This window comes from Schistocerca americana, chromosome X (genome assembly GCF_021461395.2).
Source record: "Schistocerca americana isolate TAMUIC-IGC-003095 chromosome X, iqSchAmer2.1, whole genome shotgun sequence".
Lineage (NCBI taxonomy): Eukaryota > Metazoa > Arthropoda > Insecta > Orthoptera > Acrididae > Schistocerca > Schistocerca americana.
The window spans coordinates 934,452,809-934,473,739 of record NC_060130.1 but is presented as its reverse complement, the minus strand read 5'-3'; the positions used below and the strand labels follow the sequence as shown (position 1 = coordinate 934,473,739).

The window sequence follows — 20,931 nt, the reverse complement described above, 5'->3', positions numbered from 1 at the left end:
TCTTTTAATTTATCCGAGAGGTTTTTTCGCGAGAACAACGTTGCCTTCCTTTCTTCCAAAGATCCCATTAAGGTCTCAGTATCTCCGTTTCGTGTAGACTGTGCAGTCTTCATGTCTGCTTGTTAAGGACAGTAGACAGTACTGATCGTACTAGTTTCGTGTTTGCGATTTCCTTTAAAGATGCATCCCGCTTTCCCACAGCCTCTCTAAAATATCTGAGTCTTCCATTCGCCCTACCTGTTACAGACTTTTCGGTTCCTTTCCATTTCATGTCGCGTCCTAATATTAGTTGTAAATATTTGAAGGTACTGACGTGGTCTACAAGATCGCCACTAATATTGAGTAGTGTAACGAAGCAGATCTTGGTGCATTCTCCATCGTTACCAGGTTTCTAATGACGTCATCATGTAATGTTGGCAAACTTCTCCCATTCCCCTTCCTCGACCCACAGACATGGGCCAGTTGCCCTATGTGTAAAATGGCGGGAAGTTAAAATAAATGGTGGGCTATTCAAAAAAATCTGGGGGTTTTCTTCACCTCACTTGTTCTAAGCATAAATTAGCGGGAAATTCAAAAATCCAAGATGGGCCATTGTCCTATTGGCTGAAAATTAGTAGGTGAGGCGTGATTAACATCTCATCAAAGCGATGCGTTTCAAACAAGTAAGAGGGCAGAAACGCTCCAGTTCTAAGATTGGAACAGGTTCAGTGTGAATTCATGTATCCAGTTGTGAATTGTGAAGGGAGGGGGGACTGCCAGTAGCATACAATACAGGACAAACATCTTCCTACATTGTAGCTGGATGACGTGGCAACAGGTGGTTCAGACACGTATTGTGGAGGTGGAAGCAACTGGACAAACAAGACAAAAAGGCCTGCTGGAGCATCTAGCACTGAGTAGCGAACACGATGGCTGAGGTGCCTGAGTCAGACGCCAGTTGACTCCGTCTCTTGGACCAAACACCTTGCGAGAAATGCTAGTGGACTAGTGTGGTGTGAGTGGCAGTGCTTAAACAAATAAAATGTAAATGAATACCAACCCCATTCCTATCCTGTTACACAGAACACGGCAGTTTCAATTTCGTAACAGCCATGTAGGATACACCAGTGAGCTATAAAGTTTCAAACTTAGGACCAGTGCTCTAGTTCTGACAACCAGCGGGCCCCCCTACAATTTTAAACTTTGGTAAGTGATTTTTTTTTAATTTCTCGCCTTTTTAAACTTAAGCCAAGTGAATTTTTTCAATATCCCACCATTTTAAGCTTAGGAGAAGTGAGTTCTCCGGTTTCAAACTTAGGGTTTAAATCTTGCTAACTGCGACATCAGAGAGGTGGAGGATATTGTTTAAACATTAAATACGAGCATAGCACAAGCGGATATATGACAGCAGCCTCTGGCGCCACAGACTGTACTGGCAGCGAACTTCACGAAGGGGATGTGTGGAGCTTGTGGTTGGGAACATTCCCTGCATTTCTTTATTTAAATAAAGATACATTTGTTTCTGTCGTATTCCTACCATAAATATTTAAATCAGGGCAAGTCAGCTCCTAGTTTATGGTAGCAGTTGTTTAAACTTGATGTCAGAGGGGTGAGAGAAATTGTTTGTACATAAAATAAAGGTGCATCTCTTCATATTCTATCCTACTGTAAATGTTTAAACAGCACTTAGCTTTTTAAACTTGAATGTCTGGAATGGGGAAAATTGTTCAAACATCTAAGCTGTGTGAGTTTTAAACGTAGGTTACGTGGATTTTTTTAATTTGCCGTCATTTTATACTTAGGGCAAGATTCTAAACTTCGAACACATGAAATGCGACAACCACACAGGCTTCAACAATATCTCAGGGTCTGCCCTGTTGAACTCTTATGTTATAGGGGCTGGGGAAATCTGACAACCACGCAGGATGCATTAGTATCCCAGCGTCCGCTATCTTGGATTTTCAACCAATAGGACAACTGCTGATCTTGGGTTTTTGAATTTCCCACTAATTTATACTTCGGAAAAGGGGCCTAATCCACAGTAATGTCAGAGGGGTGGAGGAAATCCAGCAATTTTTTAATATCCCGCCAGTGTTTTGAATTTCCCACTGTTTTACACACAGGGCAACTGGTCTATGTCTGAGAGTGGGGGAAAGGGTAGAAATTTGGCAATGTTTCATGATGGTATCATTGATGATGCCGTCGGAAATCTGTAAACAGTGCATATTGCACCTTAACCTGCCTAGCTACACTACTATATTGTAATTAGATACTACCATGTCCCTTCTCTCTGTCATACGCATTATCTTATATCTATCTGTATTAACGAGAGTTGTCATCCACTACATCAAATTGAAATTTTATATGTATTTTCTTACGATCGTCCAGCTGTGTCATCTTCCTGTAGACAATAGCATCATCAGTGAACAATCTGATATTGCTGCTACCCCGGTCCATCTAATAAATCGTTTACGTATACTGGAAGCATGAGAGGGCACGCCGGCCGGAGTGGCCGTGCGGCTCCAGGCGCTACAGTCTGGAACCGCGAGACCGCTACGGTCGTAGGTTCGAATCCTGCCTCGGGAATGGATGTGTGTGATGTCCTTAGGTTAGTTAGGTTTAAGTAGTCCTAAGTTCTAGGGGACTGATGACCTCAGCAGTTAAGTCCCATAGTGCTCAGAGCCATTTTTTTGAGAGGGCACTTTAGGCTTGCACGTCACACAAAATATTTCCGTTCTGTTTCGTTTCCGTTGAACATTCACCGTTCTGTGCCAGTTTCTAGGTTCTATTATTTAAAAATTTGTTTTGTTAATCCCACATCAGTGAAGAAACTCCATAAGATTGTGTTTTAGTTATTAATTGCCGATCCAGTAAGGTGTCGAACTCCTCTCGGAGATCTAGGAAGACGGAATCTACTTGCATTTGCCATATGTAGGATATTATATATGAATAGAACAACTGGTGTTACACATGAGTGGTTTTCCCTAAACCCTAACTCATTCTTAGAGAAAAGCTTGTTATCCTGCGGGAACGTGATAATACCGGAACTGAGAATGGGCCCTAGCATCCTGCAACAAGAACTCACGCTTCCTTCGTTCAGTTGTGCAGCGCAGTCGTCTTCCGGAGAGCGGGGCTTCAGCTCCCGTCTGTCCATCGGAATGTTTGTCGTCCGTACTTTACCTAAGGGGCTCGAAGTGTTTCCCTGACTGCGGTTGCAGACAGCCCGCTCCCTAGCCTCGCACCATCTCATTAAACTGGACTTTCCTTCCTAACTTGTTTCCGCTGGACCACGCGATGCACGACCAAGGGCATTTTCGTAATTTATTTTAACCTTCATTTGTGTTCATTTTACTTTCACTTTCTCACAACGGACTCTTGTCCCATCATCAGCCTAAGTTTTTTCTGCTTCGTATTTCATGTTATGGGATCCATCCTACTTTCACTGCTGTCATCAAATGCATAGTCTGAATTTTAGCTTTACTGCGAGATCCGTAGCATCTTGTTTAGTGGGCTCAGTTGTCTTAATATGCCTATTGACGTTTAGCCTGCGTTTTTTATATACTAATAAAATTTGTCAAACGTCTGAATTATTTTATAAGCTTTTATTCTGTATATTCCATCCTCCGAGTATTTTGGACCTAAAGTTTTCCTGATTACATACCGGTCTCTCTTGCCGATTTCTTTAATGTTTCTCTTTATGTTTAAAACGAGTTTTTCAGCACACAAGGGCACTCTGATATGATGGACGTGTTCTAGTGATTTATTTTCGCAGTTTTTTTATTGGCAGTGTCTTCTGTAAGTCTGATTGTTGTTTCCAACGAATTGTTAGGCTAGTCTCTTGAATGGTTTCGTCTAAATGTTGGAAATAAAACACTTTCTCGATCTTTCCGTGTTTAGATTAGATGTCAATAGACTAAACTCAGTAATAATTAATAATATATAACAGATATAAAATATAGATTTAGATTTCCTTATTTAGAAAGTTTTTAAAATTTTGAGTGGTTGCACATTGTTAGACATTTACGTTGTTTACGATCTCTCGAGACATATCGTTTTTCTTTATTTGTTTTTGTGCTGTTTGAATACTTAAAATTATAGTTTATTTTGTTGTTTTTTTTCAGTCTGGATAAAAACTGAGAACATTGAATAAGCCGGCCGGAGTGGCCGTGCGGTTCTAGGCGCTACAGTCTGGAGCCGAACGACCGCTACGGTCGCAGGTTCGAGTCCTGCCTCGGGCATGGATGTGTGTGATGCCCTTAGGTTAGTTAGGTTTAATTAGTTCTAAGTTCTAGGCGAAGTTTAGTCGCATGGTGCTCAGAGCCATTTGGACCATTTGAACATTGAATAATAAAATAGCGCAGATTATTTATTAACGAAACGTCGATTAGTTTCGACAATTGTGGTGTAAAGCGATTTTTGTTAAGTGTTACCGGTGCCTTATAATATGTACCTGGGTATACGAGCTGCAGTTACTGCTTAAGAGCTACAGCTACAGAGAGCGGAGCGCTTGCATCGCTGTCTTGTGATGGTGACCACGGTGTTGTGCCCCATTGTGAGACGTGTGGTTTTTGCGGTGTTGCAGGGTCACCTAGGCGATAACCCATTCGAGACGGGTTCCTGGGCGAAGGCTCACTTCTCAACACACGCAGCGCCCTGGCAGACGTCTTCACTTCGCACAGGACATGGTCGGCCCACAGTGAGTACAAATTTTCCTCACTACGACCTCCACATAACTCAGCGCGGCCAAAAGCCGCCTGCACTTTCCGTCAAACTTTGCTCTCTATCTTCCGTAGGCGTGACGCGCACCAATACTTTTATTTATTTTTTATTTACACGTCAAGTTCCGTAGGACCAAATTGAGGAGCAAATCTCCAAGGTCATGGAACGTGTCAGTACATGAAATTACAACATAAAAGTAATAACAGTTAAAAATAATTGTTCATGAACCTGAAAAAAGTCAGTCCATAAGTTTAAGTAAACGCTATCAGCAATACAATAAGAATCAGCTTAATTTTTCTGTATGTTCAGTCGTCGCAAGTGACTTCAAATCTGACTCGTTAGAGTAAAGCTTTTCATTATTTCTTTGCACCAAATGCTACCGTAAGCAGTCCACACAAAACATTTATTCTCCACCTATGAGTACTTGAGAACTGCTATTCGATTTCATTTCCTGTTTCATAATACAGCTAACGTTATAATGGTTCTGCAAGTACAGTACCTATCTCTTTATTACTGAAAGGTACCATTCACCAATACAGAATTTCAGACCCTTTTATGGACGGTGATTTCCCTCTATAACAGCGCAAGAAGTGAAACAAGCCCTCTATAATTATCGGTGCTGAAAGGTGACGGTGCACCAAAGACTCTCCCCATCTATATTTATAGGCTGAAAATGACATTAACGTGGATAACGTGCATTTTTTTCTGGACCGTACTATCGATTTCCTTCAATTTCTTTCGGAGATTTAGTATGGGAACAATGGCTGCACACACACACACACACCTGTGTGCGAACTGTTAAGGCTTAGTTCATCTTAACGTCCTCTGCACGATCTATATGAATGGGGTTTAAAATATTCTAAAACTGCGGCGGTTCTCGGAACTTTCCAAAGAGCCCGAGAAACAGTAAGCATCGCTGTTTAGATTATACTTCTTATTTTTCAGCTTGCCAATTACTCCTCCCTGCGACTGAAACAAACTTGTACCCGTTCGAGATGTACTTCATTGTAGACGTGATATCAACCTAATGTTTATCCTACACATTAGACAATATAGGCCTCCCAAGTGCTTTAAAAGCAATATCTTTTATGGACGATGTGCAGTTTCACAGTATCTTACCCACCAACTGAAGCATTTGATTCACGTAACTTACTACTGAGCGTATGTAGTCGTCCCACTTCATCTTTCCACTGATTTGTATGACATCCTAAGTATTTATAAGGCATAACTAAAAATTACATTTTCTCAAAGAAGGAGAATTATCGACATTCCGGGGAGCTTCTGCATCTGTGTCCTTCGCGATACAACACCCTGGTAACGAAATTAACATTCCTCGAGTATTTCTTAGCGTTGAAAATAAATAATATGTGTGAAGTACCTATCTAAGTTTTACTCACCAATAAATTTAAAATTGTTTTTCGGTTCGGTAGCAGTCCGACGTCCTTCACATTAAAGAACAGTAGCTCACATGCACTGAAAAACCGGAAAAATATTGGCAAATTTAATGACAGCACTTCTCAGCACGCCCTGTCACTGTAGGTGCGGGATCCGCATTTCCAACGACAGCGTGTTTTTTTTAAGCCTCCTTGCCCGACAGATCACATGGAAAATACAACTTATACGACGCACTGGATGCCAGTGACTTTGGTCTCTAGTCGAAATTATCGTTTAAAATTGTTTTCTCCCATGTCAAAAGAATTATACGTAAGGACAGTGAATCGCTTCACAAGTAGTAATGTAAGGGGCGATCAAAAATGTTTCATCTGCGGGCGTTGCTACAGCGTACAAGCAACCCACGCGACTTCTATGCAGGTATATAAGGACCTACATGTAGGCAAGGGGTTAGCGTGGCCTTCGAGTGGAAACTTTTGGATCGTCTCTCATACCATACGACACTTCTGCTGTGCTATTCGTTGCTAAACTACCCGTCATTTCATTTAATCGCAAATCTGTTTCTGGATTCTTCTTGTAAATTAACTGTAGCACAAGGTAACGTTAAAAAATATAGATGACAATAGTGTGTCATGGAGATGCAGTAATGGCTCACAAAAGCAACACTATCTATGGAATTTTATTAGCTGCACCAAGTCACAGCATACATCAATACTGGAAACTTAAGTCTGAACTCTTCTACATATTTTAAACGTGCATGATAACTGTGGTAACAAAACAGGACAACAGCTGGATTTTAAAGGAAAATTTCGTGGCACATGTGCACTACAATTAAACTAAAAGAGATATCATTTAGTAACCGAGGAGGTATCAGGTTCCCATTAGTAACACCGTAGAATAGACAACTAATCAAAACTATCGGCGCCGACCGCTGTGGCCGAGCGGTTCTGGCGTTTCAGTCCTGATCCGCGCTGCTGCTACGGTCGCAGGTTCGAATCCTGCCTCGGGCATGGATGTGTGTGATGTCCTTACGTTAGTTAGGTTTAAGTAGTTCTAAGTCTAGGTGACTGATGACCTCAGATGTTAAGTCCCATAGTGCTTAGAGCCATCATTTGAAAACTATCGCCGACGAAAAATGTGTGAGTATTGTTGTGACACTTTTCTTTCTGGGACATAAGAACATCACAGCTGGAGCGATACTGACTAGACAGCAGTGAAGCTTTTAAGTTCAGCAACTTTTGCTCTTCGCATAATTCCTAATTTAGGAATCAGAAACGTCAACATCATAATATGCACACGTCCATTCATTAAAGTCTTACGGAATAGGCTTTTGGGATAACTTATCATTTAAATAGAAAGTATTAATTGCACAATTGCGAGTAGTGAGGATAATATGTGGTATTCACCCGCAATCATCTTGTAGGCGTCTCTTCTGGGAGTTAGGATTTTAACTGTTTCTTCACAACTTTCATACATGCTAATAAAATGCGTCATAAGAAATTGATTACTATCGCTGCCCGTGGTTCAGAACGGAATTCAATATACATAAAAAAAACCTTTAATTAGTTGGCCAATAACATAGAAAGTGAAAATTTTTGAAATCATTCTTCTTCGGGAAACTCCTATTTCATAGACGAATTTTTTATTAAAACTGCTGTTAGATATAACTAGAAAAACTAAATTGAACTATACCACTACTTAAACGAGTAATTAAATAGTAATATGGTCATTTTGAATAAATTTGAGACAGTGTGTTATTTAGGAAACTTTAAATCGCTAGCGTGTAGCTATACTTACAAACAAATCGTGTACATCGTAGCCTCGTTCCATATCATTTCGATAAAAGTCGTGGAAATGACCTTCAGAACACGTAACTTGCTCACTCACATACTCCCGCCCTATTGCCTATGATTCTCACACCTTTACTGTACGCTAAATAAATTAAGTTTCTTTGCGCTCTGTATGCTAACGTCAATTTTGTGATTCTTCTCGTTCACATGATACTACAGCTCTAGCAGTAGTTTCTCGTGTGTTTTTGGAAATTATATTAATCGCGGTAATATAAGCAGGACAAAAAGTGCTTTATAATTTGGGTTCCATCTGCGGTGAGGGAACCGGTAGGTAACATATTCTTTAATAAGGGCACAACTAGCATTCCTGAAGGACACGGCGCGCCACATTTAATATAAAAGCCAGCGATTAGTTTTTACGTGGTTCTTAGAGTTCCATAATACGCACAGTAAACAGCAGAATTTGGCACCCTGGCCGCCGCCAGCAGCCGATACTCACAGAGCCTATTAATGAAACGGAGGCTGTGCCTCAACTGTCCGGAAACAAATTATAGCGGCATCATTCCCGGATTCCTGCTATTGTCCTTCTCCTCTCCCCCAAGCGCCAACGTCTGCAGAAAAATGCTACACTTCTGATTTACGTTTCCGGAAAGAGGGGACCCAGTAGATAGTCGTTTTTCCCCTTTTCTTTATACTTATAAAATTTCCTGCCCTTTGCCTCCGGTTCGTGGCTAGCGAGGGCGTAAACTTGGGGGTTATAGGAGCGATAATTTCCTCGGTTTTTCTGCAAGACAGCCAAACAAACATACAAACAATCGGTCGCAAATTGGCAAGCATTTTCTTGGCCCGAAGACGGAGTTGGCTTGCAGAGCGAGACTCGTACCCCTGGCCATTTTTTCCTAATAATTCTTGCGACGACAGAGCAACACCAGTCGCAATCACAACAATATTATTATGCCTTGTGTAAGCTTGTGAAAAGACTCTGTGGGGGAGGGAGGTGGGGGGAGCTGCCTGGTTCCTATTGAAGGCCTAGTAGTACAGAACTGCGCACTAATATTCCTTTATTTCTTCGAAGTATAACAGATAATCTTAAATGATCTCAGTAAACGAAATCACCGTTACCGATATCAGAATACGTCACGATTAATTTTCCAGCATTGTTTTATCAGCGTGTAAAAGTAAATTTCTGTCAGAATTACATCGTAGTCTGTCTAGAAGTTTCTTAAAGTTATTAGAAAACGTTCTCACGAAAAACCCACACTGTCTTACGAACGTTTCGAAACATTTCTGTTACATGCACGGTATCTGACGTATATACGCATGATTATCATCTCAGTGTGTGCAATAGGTAGCGTCCCGGGTGCGAATCCATGTCTGGCGTGCTGTCTTCGAAGGTAGTAACGACGCTAGCAATTTGAATACTTTTTTTTGTTTTCTATTGAAAACCAGTTGTGAACTGAAAAAACTTTGTTTCAGACTGATATAATGTCACCTTGTGTGAACTTTAAGACCGTTGGGCAGGTATTTTTGTAATCGATGCATGTATTAACGTCAATTTAACATTTATTTTTTCGTGCTGACCTCACCGAAATTCTAGACGTTTTACAGAATGTATTGCATGGAGAGTGTATAGCACATACAACACAATATTAACCCATATTTTTTTAAATGTGGAAATGTGTTTATGCTTTCTTGTATTGCTGACTGAAAACGGCGTTGCACCTACTTTGCTTTGTTTATCCTTAAGTGACAGCAAACAGTATTGAAATTGAAACTTCCTGGCAGATTAAAACTGTGTGCCCGACCGAGACTCGAACTCGGGGCCTTTGCCTTTCGCGGGCAAGTGCTCTACCATCTGAGCTACCGAAGCACGACTCACGCCCGGTACTCACAGCTTTACTTCTGCCAGTATCTCGTCTCCTAGGTAAAGGTCCCGAGTTCGAGTCCCGGTCGGGCACACAGTTTTAATCTGCCAGGAAGTTTCATATCAGCGCACACTCCGCTGCAGAGTGAAAATCTTATTCTGGAGTATTGAAATTGGTAGACTTGCTTCGTTCAGGGTAATCGTGTATCCAAGTATACGTTACCGTCAGACAACATTGCTCAGGCCCCCACAACAAAACTTTCCGGTGAATAATTCCTCGTCACTTACAAGACATAGTTTCGTAACATTTCAACGTTGGCAGAAGGTCTAAGTTCGTCTAAAGTGTTTAGTAACAGTGCACGAATACTGAAAAACTGAAGCAATTTGCGCATTTCAGATTGCACTTCAGAACAAGGTCCTTGTTCTATAGGTTGTCAAATTTTACACTTATAACCTTTTTTTTCAAAATAGCATGTGCCCTCGCGGTAATCTAAAACCTACTAGTATTACAAAGAAAGCATTTAAATTTGCATCTCCATACCTCTGAGCGCCGTGGTAACACCCAGCACGCCATGTCCTATACATTACGCAAGACATCCACGGTCAGCTCCACACAATACAGTGACATTGCACCTGTCGACGACCTCGAGAAAATACGACACATTTGTCGATCAATGACACCTGCCATTTTTATTTATTTATTCATTCATTCACCCAGGGATCATCTCAAAATGATATAAGATTTTTCATCATAATGAAACGTAAGTAAATAGCTCCAGTATACACAAACACAGTATATATGTTACATTTGGCAATGCGTCCGCAGCTCGTGGTCTAGGGGCTAACGTTGCTACCTCTGGATCACGAGGTCCCGGGTTCGATTCCCGGCCGGGTTGGGGATTTTCTCTGCCGTGGACTGGGTGTTTGTGTTGTCCTCATCATTTCATTATCATCATTTGTGACAGTGTCTAGATTGGATTGTGTAAAAATTGGACTGCGTAAAAATTGGGACTTTTTACGGCCGCTGATGACCTCGCAGTTGAGCGCCCCATAAACCAAACATCGTCATCCATTTGGCAATGCGTAACAAGAGTTTATATTACTTGTCAAAAAAAAAAGTAGGGATGTAGCAAATTACGATTCTTTGGCAGTACAGCTAGGAGTCTTCTTCATACAATCTATCCGGTTTTTCAAAAAGACGAATTAAACTTCTGTAAATCTGAAAGATTTTGCAACGGTGATTTTCTGTCCAGAGGTGTCACTGAGGAAGAGGGCAATATTGTTACCTAGAGCACTTCGGTTGCAATTGGTTAGTAAGTTCTGAGACAAGATAATCTGAAATTATTGACAGAAGGCAAAAAAATATCATCCAAGAGCAGTGCATACCAGCAATATCGTTTTATTCCGCCTAACTATTAAAACCGGCGTTTGTGGATAAGTCCCCTTTGCCATTTAATTTTAATACCATTACATATGATTAAATAGATTACGTGTCGTGGTGGTGTTACGTTAAGCACTGTTGTCTTAACAGCAGCTGTACTATCTCTTACCAATTAACCCCTTATCGTTGTAACATAATTCGTAATTTAAAATACCTCCTCTTTAACTTGTTTGCAATACATGAAATTCGCACACAAATACATAAATACATGATTCAGCCAATGGGAAGCTCAATAATGCTATGTGTTGTTCTGTATAAACATGTCTTAATATCCGAAACGTATAACGCCTGATATCTATTTAATTTCAGTTTAATTGTAACATAGTTTTAGCCTTGGAATATGATTTTAGTGCTGTTATTAGTACTGCACCATAATTTACTTATTTCCTTATGAGTTTATCAACACACGGTTTAACTACTATAGCTGTATACTTCTTTTTATTTGAGACACATATTATGTCAACAGCCATTACTGCTTTCGTTCGTATGTTGGCCATCTTTAATTTCTGTAGGTCACAGACTGTATTTGCCGAACACTATACAGATGTTGTGTGATAATTGTCTTGTCTCACAAAAACATATTAATAGGAAATGGAAATACGACAGAACATTCAAAGTTGTGTTTTTTCAAGTAAGAAATTGTTTTACTAAGCCACAACGAAAGAAACCATAATTTAAGAAATTATAGAAAAAAATAATTTTAATCTTCTGTTTGTAGTATTGCAGAGATGATACAGAGTTTAATTCAGTTATTCCTCTATCGGCATTGGACCAAAACTAACAGCAGTACATTTGTTTTAGGCTTTTTCGTGCCGCTGAATTTTTATTATGAGAGATTTATCTCGTAACCATTGGCACGTGGATGAAAGTTTGCCCAAGAAACATCGAGACCATATATTTCTTTGCGCACCCGGTGAAGTTATTTTGAATATGCTGTATAAATAACGGTCTGAAACTAAGGAAGTCAGTTATCGCTGAAACAATCGGTATATATATATAATACTCGCCAGGTTAACCTGAGTGTTAAAATGATGCAAAATAGGAAGTTTCTGAAATAACCGATTTTCGGTTATTATTCCTATTATTATCTGTAATAAACATAGAAATTAAGCAAAAACTGAAAAATTTTGAATCATATGCATAGACTCAGAAGATACATAGAATCAAAATATTAAAGTAAATAGGCAAAAAAAGGAAAGAAATCTCAGTCCATCCACTGTTATCTGCTTTCCTCGCAAAGTGATTAGTAGTTGAATATTTCAAAAAAATCATCAGTATTCTCCTGTTGATCCTAATTTTTTGAAACTCTGCTCAAAAATCATGTTGCAATCGCGGATCACGCCGCTGTTTGGGCACTACGTATACTCAGTGCTGAAAGATGAAAATTGAGACTAAAAGACTCTGTTTTTCGTGTTAATTTGTCCGTTTTTAAGGGCTACAATCATATAAAGGAATATTATATAGAAACAAATAGCAGATCCGCTACTTTCTATTTTTATTGCATACTAACAATGAATTGTTAAGTTTTTAAATTATTACTGTTACAATAATTTCCTTCCTCTTTTATTATTTCATAGAAATCGCAGACAAATCGTTAATCTTTTAAAGCAAACGAAGAACTGTACTTCATTGCTACGTCATTCCGTAAAAGTGTTTCCAGACTAGGGTTAGTGCCATGCTGCAATTCAACGGATGGTGTCTGTGCAATGCAGTACCAATTTTTGTGCTATGTCTTTGCTGTTAGTTTCCGTCGCCATTGTTATTAAAATAGCAGTGATCGCTTTTCTCATTATCCACAACGCAGTATTTCAAACCAATGCACATTTTACGAATAAAACTTACTTCTCTTTTGAAGAAAAGGTTTGTTTAAATTTTAGCACTGCTGCTATGGCTAATTGATATTTAGGTTTTTTACCCGATCATTACTAAAAAATAAAAAATACCGTTATAGCCGAAACCAAATAAATACCATAAAATACCGCTTATTCAGGACTAAAATACTGGTATCGGTTTAACCGCTCGTTTTTTCCCATCCCTAACTGGTACAGTGGTCACTACAATTTGTGATCGACGCCTTTGTGCTTACCGGAAATGATGGCGTCACGTAGGAGCGGCAGATTGTTGTAAAATACTCCTCAAACACGCACTGTTTAAATGCCGGCGCGGCGCCATGGCGACGGCTAATTTATTATGTCACTTGATGTGTGCCTAATTACTTCCACCGCCCAGCAAAACAAACAAGGCACTCCCTCGATTTCTTCCCTTGCGCCCTTATTACAGCGGTTTAAGGAGTTATTTCTATCGTTATTAGGCTGCACACGCGCAGCGCCTGCTCTTCAGAGACGCGCCCAAAACAATGTTGTAGCAATTACTGCTGTTTTAAGCTATTATTCAAAGTATTTCCGTCTGTCTGCCTCACACGTTTCACAGATCTAAGTACCTACTCTGGAGTGCTGCATAAAATACAACTGTGTTGCAATATCATCGACGTCAACACGACTTTCTCTTCGCTAACGTTATTCTACACGTGACTTAAAAATAATTACATAAAATTTGTATGCAAACACTAAAACGCCCAAGAAAAAAGTGGAAGTATTAAACTGCGGTCGATACACGTGATGATATGATGCGGTGGTCGAAAGCAAATCGTTTTTAAATCCACAGCTGCACAACTACTAGAGAATTTTCCCAGATGTAAAATGTACGATACGTACAGAGAAGTGGAGACGATGTTCCTCCCTCTTAATAATTTGAAAATTCATTCGTCAACAGAGACGCTGCGCGATTGCACTCCCAATGCAATCTGTTGACCTTGGTTCCACAAGGAATAAGTAAACCACGGCAAAAATCCATTTGTGAATTCGAAACTCGTGAGCGCCTTAAAATGAACGTGCTAATTTCAACGACACCACACAGCTTTACAGCTTCCGTACATACACATTTGCCAGATTAAGATAAATATTTGCATATTATTTAAATCTGTGTTTACTGGCGCCCTTTTAAAAATTTAATTGTCACCCGGCGGGCAGTTAATTAATTATCCGCACCAGTAACACGCTTCTCAGTTTTTCGCAAATACTCCTTCCTCGGCTTGCCGTGTATTGTTTGCACTGGCCGGTGTCTCAGCAGTCGTTTTATATATCTATTCCCGCGGCTGAGTGAATCCGCTGCAAGAGTTGTCTCGAATACTATACACATTTCTGTGCTAGGATTTCTCGCCGTGCTTTATCTTCTCTTTAAAATTCGATTTGGCCAACTGAATGTTACTAGCCACAAAGTGTATTCCCCTTCTTAATTTATTATTACGTATATCGAAATTGTGTAGCATTTGCTTTACAGTACTGTATTCTTCACATTCATGATTTTCGCTTTAAAAATACTGTGTACTCGTTCTCGTTTCCTAAGCGCCATAAAATAGCACATACGAATGACTGCGTCGATATGTTTCAAACAATTCGTATTTTTTGTCTGTGACCCTTTTCACCTTGCGTAGCCTTTAAAAGACAAAGTTTTTAGTGTGTAATGTGTATATGAAAAATGCTGGTGCCTTATATACGTCTTTTCTAAGAATTCTTTAATTTGACACATGAGTTTTTGGAAAAGCGTCCACGCTTTAAACGTAAAAATAAACTAGCCGTTTTGCTAGGCTTGATTTCCCTTGGTGTAGGTATCGCCTGTGGGGCCATTCCTGTAAAAAATCGCTCGCATTTCCTTAAAAAAGTGGCGAAAATTTCATATGAATAGGATGTCCTCTGCAAATAGGATTGTCCACTGCAAATTAATCACATTTTCTGCACGTAGCTTAATAATAAAAAGTACAATTCTTCGTTCGTTTACTATCCACACGGCGATCTGTCGACATAGATTCTCATTTTTACGATATTCAGCTGTGTTTATACTAAAGTTGCTTATGAATATGTAAATAACAGTAAACGAGATAGCGATTACAGTGGACAACAGTACGTCGATTTACAAAAGTTGCATAATCCACTAGGAAGCGCACGTCGGAATATTTAAAGAAGAAAGATGAACATGTTTCTCACGTATTTCTTTCTTACAGCATTGTAAAATGTTCATACTTCATTCCTGAAACGATAAAAATTGATCATTCTAAAAGTTTCATTGTTTGTCCGATTATTACGGATCCCTCGTCCAAACTGAAACATTTTAAGTATTTGTTCTCGTCGTTTTCTCCTTCACCGTAGCATCGCCGCGCTGTGAAACAGTTATTCATGCGAACTACAACGTGTTCTTTATATCCTCCGCGGAAACCACGCACTACCAACAGCAGAGGGAGAGGGTCACAAGTAGAGATTTTTTACGTTCTTCGACATTTTATTAGCGAGTAATAAGGTGATCCCGCGAAAGCGTAGCGTAGCACATAAATTGCTTATATAAAACAAACGAGCACTAAAATATTCACGACGTGTACACAGGGGTGGTTTCTGATTGGTTCCTTCAGCCACAAGGGATCACAACTCTCCGATAATTACAAGAAAAGAGTTTTCGCTTCCTTCTTACGAGGCAGCTTTCAAAATATTTCACGGGTCTAATTAACAACATTCGTAACTTAAATTTATGTAAACTGCAATTCGGATGGAGAGCGTAATAATGGTTTAAAGTAGTGTCGGGCTGCGCTTCCCCAAGGGAGCACGCCGTCTGGGCTGTTCTTCCCTTTCTTCGTGTCTTGGCCTCCGAAACTGTTGTCGTATTACAACACTGGCTTATCAACTTTACCCTCAGTCTTGAAGCTCGAAACTTGAAGATGAATCTGGACAACTGGAATGATTCTCAGGAGAATCTTTCATGAGATTCAGTTATCAAATATTGCCAAGAGAATTAGCAGCTTCATAACGATATACAACACTTTTCCCCTTTAATTCCATTACCCACTGATTTTAATTTTTCGTTTGTTACGAAGAGAATTCTCTGTCGCCTTTTCATATTACGTCGGTAACAGTAGTAGAGTATACTGGACGTATATAATAAGTAATTAATAAATTATTTAAGTGAAACGAAGAAACTAAAAATTACTGATTAAGGAAACATTACTGACCTATGTTTCACAAAATTTTACACTGCCTTTGTTTCTAGTCACAAGCTCATTTTATAGTGTTACTGTGTTTCGAATTAACCATGAATATCTTTTGTCGTTGTGGAAGGCGAGGGTAACTTATTTGAAATAGTAACAATAGAAAATGGACCACATACCCGAAATCTAGTCCGTGTAAAATAAGCTAAAACTTTTGGAGGCATAGGCCAAAAAAGTTGTTTTTCCTTGCCTAATTATTTACAAAGTTTCATAAAAGTCGATGAACCAAGACAGTTAAACTGTCTAAATAAATTTTCATCGCCATATCCATCGTGGAGCAATGTCGTTGCTTATTTTAACGACAGACTCTGCCGTCTTGTTAGGAACAGCTACAAAACGAATGAAAGTATATTTAACGTAAGGATAGGGTTGCCAGAGAAGTCTTTTTATTTTATTTTTTGTCGTTGCATGCCCCTTAGAATAAGAACGAGGCATCAGACGGAAACGAAAGCGCTGATGAACGCCTAACAGCCACGCTGCTATCATATTTTGTTCCGGCGTTATTTGAATGTGTCGCAGAAAGGGAGAATTAGTCACAACGCTGGGGGAGCGTCCGTCTTATTTGTATATTTGTTTTCAGGCAGTGGTCACAATGAGGTTTCAAATGTCAGCGCCCGAGGCCGGGTCCCAGTCTGCTCAGAGATTAGTTAGAACTAAAAGAGAGAGGCTACACATGCTGAATACAATGATGCGACAGATGATAGTCAGCTGAATGGAAAACCCCTCGGAGCATTTTTACTCGAAATTTTCCTTCTTTAAATATGGCAAACAAACAGCTCGCCCAGGCCACATTGATTATTTCTCGCAAGATGTAGAATGCCCTGGAGATCTTCTCTCGCGTATTGTAAAGGCGAGAGGCTTAGGGCAATCTCGCGAGACACAGAGCCCATTCTTCTTCTTCATTTTTTATTTTCTTCAACCTCTGGAAATTTTACTGTTGCGTTATTATCGTACAATTATCTTTCCTTTCGTACCGATTATCTAATGTGACTTGAAAAGAAGATTTATTTCGCGGTATAATTTTGTTCTCTCACACACCTTTCTCTAGATGTTAAATAACTGGCGAGTTCATTGAACTCATAAAACTGCCACATTCGGAGGGTGTTCATTCCAGCGAAAATATGACTGACAGCCGATGTTGGGATGCGCGAATCACGGTTGTCAGATAGAAAGCAAGTTTATTTGAGCTGCATCTCATTCGTGTACGTATCATGTGTTGGAAAAGGTTAGTCGAGGGGGGGGGGGGGGGGGAAGCATCAGACATGTTCGTTTTTCGTTCCATTGCATTCCATCGACGCTATTAATCTCACGAACTCTAGCGATTTATTGAAACATTCGTATATTCGTATAAGACTGCAGTGCGACAAAACGTCCCCGCAGCACCCTTAGGAACATTGTTTTGTGTTAATGTATGTAAATTTTTCGTTCTCTCCAGGATTTACTTGGCTGAGAAACAGAGATCCGTCAGTCAAGCTGCAATGATATTTGCATGCCGTTGTTCTGAGACTCGTTGCTGATGCGAAGTAAATGAATATATGTTAGAAGAACTGGTGCGTTAATGAATGTTGTTTTGTTAGCACTTAGCCGCAGTAAGTGACATCCTAAGCACAAATAATTCGTAAGTACGTTGCACCGATTAACAGTAGCATCGCCTTGTAGTTCCATTACGTTTCAGTACTGACTGAGACGTAATTAAGTAAATATGATAAACTGTAAGGTGTCTGGCAGAGATTTTATTCTTTTCAAACTTACGAGTAAGTAATTCTCAGGAAACTATCAACAGAGATTTTATCGGTCTTATATATGTGTCGCTTTCTGTTAATCATTGAAAGTCATTTAGTTCAACAGTTCTCTCAATGTTGCTTAATACTGATCGTGCTGTCTTATACATGTGCAACAATTATGCATCTACACTTCGAGTTTATATCTAGCCTGAACGATTTACTAGTGTGTTCTGTAAAATAATGCCTCCGAATTTTTCATGTGAAAGCTCTTAAAGTCTTTTAATTAAAACGAACGCTGTTAACAGTCTACATCTTTACTCTTCATATCTACATATTTATTTCTCAACATAGTCATCCTGGTGACGAATACATTTTTCCCAACGAGAGCACTGGACTCGCATTCGGGAGGACGACGGTTCAAATGGTTCAAATGGCTCTGAGCACTATGGGACTTAACTTCTGAGGTCATCAGTCCCCTAGAACTTAGAACTACTTAAACCTAACTAACCTAAGGACATCACACACATCCATGCCCGAGGCAGGATTCGAACCTGCGACCGTAGCGGTCGTGCGGTTCCAGACTGTAGCGCCTAGAACCGCTCGGTCACCGCGGCCGGCTACGACGGTTCAATCCCGCGTCCGGCCATCCTGATTTAGGTTTTCCGTGATTTCCCTAAATCGCTCCAAGCAAATGCCGGGATGGTTCCTTTCAAAGGGCACGGCCGACTTCCTTCCCCGTCTTTCCCTAATCCGATGAGACCGATGACCTCGCTGTCTGGTCTCCTTCCCCAGAGCAACCAACCAACCAACCAACCCAACGAGAGACCAGCTAGTTGATACCATTATTGTAGACTGTTTGACGTTGTTGACGGAACCACAGCCTCACCTTTGCTTGCGCCACTTCATCATATCAAACTGCAGTCTTCGAAAATTTTATTTAAGTTTTGGAAACAGATTGAAATCCGATGGGGCCAATTCGGGACTGTATGGAGGATGAACGATGACAGTCAACCCAAGTAGTCGGATTGTAGCAGACGTCTCAGCGCTCGTGTGTGGTCTGCATTGTCATGCTGAAGGAGGGAGTGCCCCTTGTGTTGACGAACTCTTCAAATTCGAAACTCGATTGCAGGGCGTTGTTTCTCACGCAGTCTTGTTACACCTTACGGTTCGGAGCCCTCTAGCGACATAATGCTGCAAATATGTAGACATGAAAAGTAAAGATGTAGACTGTTAACAACATTTGTTTTATTTAAGAGTTTTATTAAGAGTTTTCACATAAAAAATTCAGAGGCATTGTTTTGCAGTACGCACTCGTACTTGTACGTGCTGCAACAGATATTTTTCAGTAATAAGCTAGTTCCAGAATACAGAGTTAGAGGTCACCGTTTCTGAGTTTCCACTAATTCAGTCGTTGTTCAAACGGTTTGTTGGACAAGGTGTGCATTCCTAATAGAAATGACACTGTTTGCGGTGGTAAGAGAAGTTAGCAAGTTCTTGATTTTCAACTTCATTTCTAAGTTGGACCTGTTGTTAACTACACACTTCACGTTTAGAAGGTAACTTGGGAATCATCTGTCAGGGATAAATAGATAATTCGATAATCTGTTATTAAGTGTATTTTTCGGAGGGACGTGCAAAAATGTGTCAGACCGTTGTACATTAAATATCGAATTTGCTACTGTAACTTGAGATAACAATATTTCTGTTAGTCACAAGCGACTTGATTTTATGGTTTAATGCTTTTAACGACGGATTAGCGCTATTTTCTATATAATTAGACGCTCTTGCCAAAAAAAGCTTCGAGGTGAATTCACACTCTCTTGTGCAGTGCATCAAGAGTCGTTTCCTGGCAACTACGCGGTTTTCTAGCCTTTCGAATTTTCCCTTGCGCATACTAGAAAATTGTGGAATAGTGTAATCGCCTTGGCACTATAACATCCTACACGGGATGTCAAGGAACGGACTCAACTGCTCTATTCGTTTCGTCGTTGTCGATAAGTGTTCATTCATATTCGCGCAGGTCATTTTCAAGGAGTATATCGCTATAAGATTCTCTCACTTAATGTTAGCTACCACAGCCAAAGCGACTCCTCGACCACGAACAACACTAATGTTCAATAACCACGCAGCATTTGGCAGTGTTGCGTAAATATAAAACCGATATTTCGCGGACTGTGACGTGATGATCAACATCTTGAAAGTTTGCCACATGGTTGTGGAAAGCGCTGGACCTATAGCACGGTCCTCATTGTACACCACACAGCTACTAAATGTGTTTATTTTCAATACCGGTTTTCGGTGGTCTAGCGGTTCTAGGCGCGCAGTCCGGAACCGCGTGATTGCTACGGTCGCAGGTTCGAATCCTGCCTCGGGCATGGATGTGTGTGATGTCCTTAGGTTAGTTAGGTTTAAGTAGTTCTAAGTTGTAGGGGACTGATGACCACAGATGTTAAGTCCCATAGTGCTCAGAACCATTTGAACCATTCAATACCGGTTTCGTAGCAATATAGCGCCATTTTAAATGCAAAAAATTCATTTGCGGTCGTGCATATAATTTAAAGTCGCCATGTCAGAGTATTATCCAATCGGATCGGAAATCTCCAACATAGAGGCCTTGAAACTAATGTGCCATTCTTCGAATGCAATTTTGCTCTCTCTCTCTCTCCTTTTCTTGAAGACCATCAGTGAACCTGTAGCTTGAATGAATTATTTGCGTCGAGAACAGATCTATAACGCTCCGAAAACAGTCAGCAAAATAAACTTTCTCAGTAGTGGCATGGTTATATTAGTGTTGTTTTTTTTTTTTTTTTAAATAATGCTGATGGACGTCTGCCCCCGGAGCGCCATATTGCTTTCCTCGCGATACCTGCTATATCAGTGAGCGTAAGACTTGTTAATTGCGCAGTGCCAACTCCTACCAAAGGCGATTG

General features: G+C 40.2%; 1 protein-coding gene across 1 annotated transcript in view; it reads left to right on the top strand.

The window, feature by feature from the left end:
* The window catches only part of LOC124555068 (forkhead box protein P1), a 714,894-nt gene that overhangs the window by 314,725 nt on the left and 379,238 nt on the right, over positions 1 to 20,931 (top strand). Inside the window, exon 2 of the mRNA XM_047128852.1 lies at positions 4,562 to 4,675. Coding sequence (XP_046984808.1) covers positions 4,562 to 4,675 — 114 coding nt within the window. The remainder of the gene's footprint in view (positions 1 to 4,561; positions 4,676 to 20,931) is intronic.